Below are 8,582 nucleotides of genomic sequence, written 5' to 3'. Positions count from 1 at the left end.
ACTTTGACTGGATACAGACTTAAAGAATAAAACGAGACATTTAATGACGCATGAAATACACAACACAACAAAATAGACAAAATGTGAGGCGTATAAAACGCAGCAATAGACAAATGAACGCATGACTTAAAATGTTAGGGATTTTAATTCTTTTTCTTCTCACTACTTTATTGATTATACTATATACTTCTTCCGTCCTATAATAGATGGATGGCACACTTGGGATATAGTACGAGATTTTAGAAGATATTATTATGTGTGTTAGGCGGTGAAAGAAAATAGTATATTTATATTAATTTGAGAGAGAGCTTTTTAAAAAAAAAATGGAAATGTGACATCTTTTGTGGAACAACCTAAAAAGGAAAGTGTGACATCTATTATGAGACGGGTGGAGTATTTAACTACTCCCTCCGTTCCATAGTAGTAAAGACATTTTATTATAAAATTAATATATAAAAGTAGGAATCACGTGCCAATAACTTTTTCAACCCGTTTTCTATTACATTTTTTAAAACTCGTGTCAAATCAAATGGTGACAAATTCTAAAGAACTATAACTTAAAAGATTATTATATAGTACCATATTAAAGTATATTAATTCAAGATATTTCTCTTTAAGAAATTAAAATTAAAAAGGTAACGGTAAAGATACATTACACATGTAACTCCACATTAGTTGGTTATTGATTATTATATTCTTTGTATCTTTTATGATTCTCATTTTTACATTTTAGTCCGTCCACAAATGATAATCTCGGTTTACTTTTATCATAAATGATACTCCGAGTTCCACATTCCACTAACTCATTCCACCCACGTTTCATTTAAAACTAATTTATTTACAAGTGGGACTCATATTCCACTAACTTTTTTCACCCACTTTTTAAAACATTTTTAAAAATCTGTGCCGTAAAAAATGAGACTCCTAATGGCGGACGGAATAAGTATTACTTAAGGAAAAACAAAGTTGAAACTTGAAACTGATATAAATTTGATAAGTTACAATCTAATTCATCTATAAAAACCTGATAAAATATACGAAGTGTACATCCTCTTATAGGCCTAGGCATCTCTATGGTAAGCTAATAATTCTAACCCTAATACTCCCTCCGTCCTCCATTAGGAGTCACACTTTGACCGGGCACGGGTTTTAAGAAATGTAAAGAAAAGTTGGTTGAAAAAGTTAGTGGAATGTGGGACCCATTTATTTATATTGGTTTTATAATAAAATGTGAGTGGATTGAGTTAGTGGAATGTGGGACCTACTTACTATTTATGGTAAGAATGAAGTGTGACTCTTAATTGGGGACGGACCGAAATGGAAAAGTGTGACTCTTAATTAGGGACGGAGGGAGTATTATATACAAGGCAAGCAATCAATTTACAATCAATTACTAATTCCCTATCAATTCTTGATTTGCAGGAATCAATCTTCTTTCCGACAAAACCTATATAAAGTTGATGGTGTTACATAAATGGTCTAGCACTTTTACATTTAGAAAAGAGAGAAAAATGGGTCTAGCAATTTTACATTTAGGGATCCTCTTAATGTTAGCCAATGCTGTGAAATCACATGCAATAATGCGAAGACGGCTAGGCTTCATTTGATCAACGCGGCGTCCGAACCATCTCCTATATTCGTCAGTTTCTCTGTTGAAAAATATTCATTTATTTCAAAGTACGAGAGTTTGGATGGAGGTGTGAATTTTGATTTAACGTTAGAATCAACAAGTCCTAATTATTTTGGTGTATTTACACGAGGAAGAGGAAAAAAGGGTCAATGTATTCGTGCAACGCTTTTCTCCAAGCTCCGAGATATTAAGAGAAATGGTATTCAAACAAATGTATATTGGGTGGTTGACGATGTTGGAGCCTCTTTGAGCTATAATAACATCAATTATGGCCCAAGGCTAACTTGGCTTCCAAGAACAAGTAGGTCCGTCTGTGGTATTTGATGTTCCACGTATATTTCATACATTGAATAAAGTTTATTTTTTACAATAAAATCAGAAATCAATTACTCCCTCTGACCGTGAAATCCAAGTTGGGCCTGTATTATTATGCAAACCGAGGAATATTTGGCTTGGGTTCATTATAATGTTTCTCGATTAAATTACACTATATGAGACTAACTTTATATTTAAAAGCATAATAATACAGGCCCAACTTGGTTTGTTTTTTTTATGATATAAAATAATCAAAAAATTAGATAAAAAAACAGAACAATGTCAATTTGTCTTACAGCTATAGCCGTCACAAAATTCAAAACAACGTTACATGTAACAAATATATGTTCTTAGATAACTTTAGATGTAGAAAATTTTGTTCCAACTAACGAAATCTGATGTGGCAAATAGAGATATTAACATGGATAGCATAATATTAGAGAGAAGAAAAAAAATTAAAATCCCTTTAGAGCATCCATAATGGAGGCTAGCGGATAGGCTAGGCGATCTCGGGCGTTAGCCTATCCGCTGGCCGATCCGCTAGCCTCCATTGCGGCAATTTAGGCTAGCCGATCGGCGAGCTCTAGTCGATTCGTGGGCACTAGTCGATCGTTGGCCGATGCGCTAGCCGCCATAGTAAGCTCAATTTTGGCTAGCCGGTTGCATTTTTTTTAATGTATTTTTTATGCATTTTTTTATTTATTGCATTTTTTTAATATATTTTTTATGCATTTTTTATTGTATTTTTAATGTATTTTTTTTAATTATGTAATTTTTTTTAGGATGTATCTTTTTTAAAATTTATATAAAATTATTGCATTTTTTATTATATTTTTAATGTATTTTTTTAATAAATTAGTGAGGAGTAGAGTGAGGCGGGGGCTCGTGTGTGAAAGCCCGTTTTTTTTAAAATTATGTAATTTTTTTAATTAATGTACTTTTTAAAAAAATGAAATTAATGAATTTTCCCGTATATGTGTCGTAAATTTAATTCCGTATTTTGTGTTTAATTCCTTAAATTTAGTTGTTTTTTTTATTTATTTTGTTTGTTGTGGCTAGCCTATGACTAGTCTATTGCTTATCCTGATGATGTGGCAGGAGAAATTTTAGTGCTGATGATGTGGCAGGAGGAGTTTGTGGCTAGCCTAAACCCATTGTGGAACCTCTTACACTTTAAGTCTTTTGTTTCATAGCTCTATTACTGCTTTATACGTCATTCTCGTTCCATAGTTGTGGAATCATTTTACCATTTTGGTACGTTATATAGTAATGAAGTATATCATTTCACTTTTTAGTAAAAGTCAACACATTTATTCTCTATTTATCTCTCTACCTTTTTAATTTCCTATTTTATTTTACGTAACTCACTTAACACATTTTTTATTAAATCGCGTGTCGAAAGAAATGTCTCTACTATTATAGACCAAGGGGAGCATACCACAACACAATTTGCTGTGTTTTTACATTACAACTAATGCTATAATATTGAGTTGTGTTGAAGATACATGAAATTAGTCTTTCTACTATTAAGCACTCAAGATTCGAAGCATGATTTTCTAAAAGTTGTGCTTTATATACTGATGCATTGCTTCTTTTTTGTTTTTTTGAAATCTAAGATATAAATGATTGTTTTTTTTAATGGCCAAGATCCCCATTTTGAAATGAATAAAAACCTTTATCCAACAAGTAGAAAAAAAAAAGCAATTGGAAAATGAATTAACATAGTATTACTCCATTATTGAACGCGCATTACATTATTATTCCATTAACCAATTCTCCACACTAACAAAAAAACCAATCAAATCTAATTTCCCGAAACATACATAATTAATTTATACAAATTCGATAAAATCATAAAGTATTACTGAAATAGTATTATTTCTAATTCCATTGACGCAAGCAAACGAGGAAGAAAAAAGTGAAATAAAAAATGATGAAAATACTTTGAAATCGTTCCATCTTCTCCGCCCGAATTCGAAAAGCCGAGGTAATTCCTTTAAAAACCCTAGATTCTACCTGTGATTGATCTTTGAGCTGGAGCTGCTAGCGTTTTTTATTTGCTTTGTGCACTGAATAGATCTTACAAGCATCTACAATTTCGTACTACTGTATGTCATTCACAAACCCTTATTTCTTTGTTGATTTGTGCATTTTGTTACGAAAAAGGCTGTTTAGTGATCCGATGCATTGGATTTCGCACTCCAGCTCAATCTCCCAAATATTTTGGAATTTGTGAATTTTGATTGCATTTGCTTGCTGATTTGCAGACAGGGCGACTGCTTGTACGTGAGACGCGAGTGTTGAGGGTGTTTTTCCGGATACTGAAGTATCAGTGATTGAATTTTGGAGGTTGGGAGAAGGATTTTAGAAGGGGAGATTGTAGAAATTTTAGAGGAAGGGGAGTTTGGGAAAGATTAGAGATTGGAGGTGAGCTTTGGAAAGAGGAGTAATGTCGGGGACAAAATTGGAAGGACCGTCAGCGCCTGTGTTGCGGCGAGATCCTTATGAGGTGCTTTCAGTTACTAGGGATTCGTCTGATCAGGAGATTAAGACTGCTTACAGAAAGCTTGCGCTAAAGTATGTGTTTTGCTTAACCTGTTTTATATGTTTCCTTCTTCATATATTTGTTATATGTTTTTCTGGCTACAATTTGAGTCTCTAAGTTGAGTTTCTGAGAATTATTTTTCTGCAAAATCTGATAAGTTGTGCGTTCATATGATTAAGCATTATTTTGCAAGTTGAAAACCCGCAAAATTTGATAAATGCGAAATTAAGACTGTCATGGATTTTTCAGTTTGATTAAATAAAGAGGATTGAGCTTTCTATTGTTATTGGATCTTTTGATCATGCTATTCGATTTGATAATTTCAACTTCAAATGAACTTGGGCCTCTTTCTCAAGAAACTACCACACCGCCATGTGTCAACAAACTGTACATTTTAAACGTTCCTTGGAATTGTTAAGGACAAGTTTTTTGGGTTGTCAGGTATCATCCGGATAAGAATGCTAACAACCCTGAAGCTTCAGAGCTTTTCAAGGAGGTTGCATATTCCTATAGTATTCTGGCTGATCCAGAGAAAAGGAGGCAATATGATAATTCAGGATTTGAGGTACTCCCTGCATTCTTGTTATGTTTTTTTAGTATTTTATACTTCCAATAGCTATCACAAGATATACTCATTGAAAGAGTACCATGTTGTTTTCTCATAAGCCATATAGGTAATGTTCCAAACAGGTAGTTTACGTGTGTATTTATACCTGGACAGATGTTTGATGAGATCTCCTCCCAGAAATCCTAGCAACTCAACGTTAAAAGCAATTAATTTCATATTCAGCTTGAGCGCTGTAACTTTCATAAAAGAATGATCATGATGACATAAAAAAACAACTGCAGCCAATATTTATACTTCAACTGCAGCCAATATCTGTGCCCTTAACTCCTTATACAGCGACGCCGGTTCTGCTCTTCTCTTTCTCTCAAAGGAAACCTTGGATATGGGGTTCTCAGCAAAGTTATATAAGAATTTATTTGCTTACCTTCATTTTGTGTCTTGTTTAGTTGATCATTATTTTTTCCATCACTTATGTGAGGTTATCTTTTAATTTCTGTGGTATCTGATATTGGTGATGATAAGGCCCTTGATGCTGAAGGAATGGACATGGAGATTGATTTGTCTAATCTTGGAACTGTCAACACAATGTTTGCAGCTTTGTTCAGGTTATACTCTTTACTGAGAATCTGATCTATACATATCGTTATTAACTTCCAAGCTCAGTATTATCTTTTCATTTGGATAGCAAATTGGGTGTGCCAATCAAGACTACAATTTCTGCCAATGTTCTCGAAGAGGCTTTGAATGGAACAGTTACAGTTAGACCTCTACCTATTGGAACTTCTGTGAGCGGAAAGGTGTGTAATCCTTTACCAGAAAAAAAATCTAGTCATAATGCTACTCTCTTCTTTCTCTGTCTTTATGTTTAATCTAACTGCTCTATTACCCGATGATTTATAACAGGTTGAGAAACAGTGTGCTCACTTCTTTGGTGTAACTATCAGTGATGAACAAGCAGAGTCAGGAATAGTAGTTAGAGTGACATCAGCTGCCCAAAGCAAATTTAAGGTGCCTTCCTACTCTGTGCTATCTACAACGGAGAGAAACACTTGTTCTTATTTCTACTTATCCCTTATCTTGTAGTAGTACTTAGCTGGAGTTTACTTCATGTTTCATTTTCCTTTATGCCTTTTCAGAGGTTCATATCTATGTTTGAAAGTAACTGTAGTAAGGCTTCAAATAGTTAAGATATGGCCTTATTCTTACTGAAAAAGGTTATAAAAAATGGCATCTATCACTTTTTCTCTTGTTCTAATAAATATATTATAGTTTCTTTCTAATGGTTCTGTTGCATGTATTTTCAGCTCCTGTACTTTGAACAAGATGCAAATGGGGGATATGGTTTGGCATTGCAGGTAATTTTGACTGCCAGTTCTATGTTTATGATTGTGTTGCTATTTGTTAATCTTGACTTTATCCTGTTTCCTCTGGATTTCAAAATTCACCATCTTGGTGATTTGCTCTCATATCAATTGAGCTTCAAAAATCAAGGCTCCTTAAGATGAATTTCATACATTCTTTTTTTAAACTTTTGTCATCCAACTATGATGTTATCTTTTGAGCTCTACTTTCAGAACAATAGTTAGAGCATAAATGACTTCCTAGTGGAGAATTGTAACATTTGATGACTTGTACCACTGTTAATACAGGAAGATAGTGAAAAGGCAGGCAAAGCTACATCAGCTGGAATGTACTTCTTACATTTTCTAGTGTATAGGATGGATTCAACTATAAATGCGGTATGTACACTCTCTGTTCCCTTAACTTAAGGCCTCATATTCTACAATTTCATTTATGAATACTTCTTGTTCATGTAGTTGGCAATGGCTAAGGACCCAGAAGCTGCTTTCTTTAAAAGACTGGATGGCCTTCAACCTTGTGAGGTCTCAGAACTCAAAGCTGGCACTCATATATTTGCTGTATATGGTTAGAACTTCTAATGGCATCCTTGTTTGTATTTCTTGGCATTCAAATCCGAATATTAAAGTTTGCTTTGTAGAAAGCATGAACTCATTGGGGATTATGTGTGTGATTCTTGCAGGAGACAACTTTTTCAAACCTGCTACTTATACAATTGAGGCCCTTTGTGCAAAGACGTATGAGGATACAACAGATAAGCTTAAGGATATTGAAAGTCAAATTTTGAGAAAGAGAAACGAGTTACGGCAATTTGAGACAGAATATAGGAAGGTATTTCTTTGTTTCCGTTTATAATTATTTTGAAGTAAAGAGTTTTGGATGTATTCTCAACACATGACCACTCGTCATCTTTATTTTTTTCAGGCACTGGCACGATTTCAAGAAGTCACTAACAGATACACTCAGGAAAAGCAGGCTGTAAGTTTGCATTTCGAGATTCCTTCATAAGTTCTTGTTTCTTGTCTGGCTAAGTGTTCTAAGCTCTGAAGCTTATTTCCCTTTGCATTTAGTTAAAGCTTTTTAGTTATTTGAGAATATTGCTATTTTCTATGCGATGGGAAGGGTATTAGTGAGTCTCTTTGTAATTAAACTGCCTTGAGGTTTTCCTAATTATCTTTGAGCGGGACACTGATATGCAGTGTCTCAGGACAGGCTGGTCCTTTTTTTGGGTGTGGGGTGGGGATAGGATGTTCTGTCAGTTCCTCAAACAGTCATGCCAATGTTCTGAAAGCCTTTGTTGTTCCATGAACAAAATCGGAATTGGACTACTGCCCTTTGATACTCACAAATAGAAGAGGAGCCTCTGAGATCCATTTTTAGTGTTCGATTATTCTATCTGAAACTTTCTGTTTCAGTAGGATATATTGAGTTGTTTTCACCCCCAAATTTGTACTCTAGGTTACCTTGTCGCCATCTGTATCTTTTCATATTTTCTCTCGGTTTAGCGAGCCGCCTTAGCCAACTCGTACGACAACTCTAATTTACTTGCTGACTTATCAAGTCAACCTTTTTTGTTTGTTGCCCTTTTTATATTCTCACCATTCATGGTATTTGCTTCAACAGGTTGATGAGCTGCTAAAACAAAGAGATACCATCCACTCTTCTTTCACCGTTTCAAGGACTGTTTCTTTCCCAGCAAGTGGACATTTTAGCAATGGAAGTAGCAGCAAACTTGCAGAAGATTATAAATCCGAGAGTCCAGGTGAAGAGGGCAGTTCAGATTCGAAGGATAAATCTTCAAAGAAGAAATGGTTCAACCTTAACCTCAAGGGATCCGAGAAAAAATGAACTGTGCTCGAGCTACCTCTTTACCTGCTCTTCGAGGTTTGAAGTTCGTTCTCTCCTTCATGTTCGCATCTCAGTTTTCTGTCTATATAAGGCTCACCCCTTATTATATCGGTGGAGTTGTATCCTATTCTTGAGGATGTCTCCTGGTTGGTCTGTCAAATTATTGCTGTAAAATGTAAGTAATTAGGTCTCTATTCATGGAGCTTTTCGTCGCCCGATGTTGGAGCTGGGATAGTTTGTAGAATAGTCGATTTATATTTGTTCTGGTTTCACTGTAACAGTAATTTTGTTTGCAAACTCAATTTTTCACTTTTTCA

General features: G+C 34.6%; 1 protein-coding gene across 2 annotated transcripts; it reads left to right on the top strand.

Annotated features, from left to right (window-relative positions):
- Positions 1 to 3,795: 3,795 nt before the first annotated feature.
- On the top strand, positions 3,796 to 8,582 carry LOC125216463 (chaperone protein dnaJ 15-like). Of its 2 annotated transcripts, none has more exons than XM_048118175.1 (12): positions 3,796 to 3,932; positions 4,213 to 4,522; positions 4,932 to 5,055; positions 5,581 to 5,663; positions 5,744 to 5,855; positions 5,962 to 6,066; positions 6,363 to 6,413; positions 6,708 to 6,797; positions 6,876 to 6,984; positions 7,100 to 7,248; positions 7,342 to 7,395; positions 8,041 to 8,582. In XM_048118175.1, exons 2-12 carry the CDS (start codon positions 4,395 to 4,397, stop codon positions 8,263 to 8,265), a joined length of 1,230 nt encoding a protein of 409 aa, XP_047974132.1. In that variant the 5' UTR covers positions 3,796 to 3,932; positions 4,213 to 4,394; the 3' UTR covers positions 8,266 to 8,582. The 2 variants fall into 2 exon arrangements, with proteins under 2 accessions (XP_047974132.1, XP_047974133.1); XM_048118176.1 differs by having other exon boundaries at positions 3,915 to 4,053.

This window comes from Salvia hispanica, chromosome 3 (assembly GCF_023119035.1).
Source record: "Salvia hispanica cultivar TCC Black 2014 chromosome 3, UniMelb_Shisp_WGS_1.0, whole genome shotgun sequence".
NCBI classification, from domain to species: Eukaryota; Viridiplantae; Streptophyta; class Magnoliopsida; order Lamiales; family Lamiaceae; genus Salvia; species Salvia hispanica.
The sequence above is the reverse complement of the archived record's forward strand: the minus strand, read 5'-3'. Positions and strand labels throughout refer to the sequence as shown.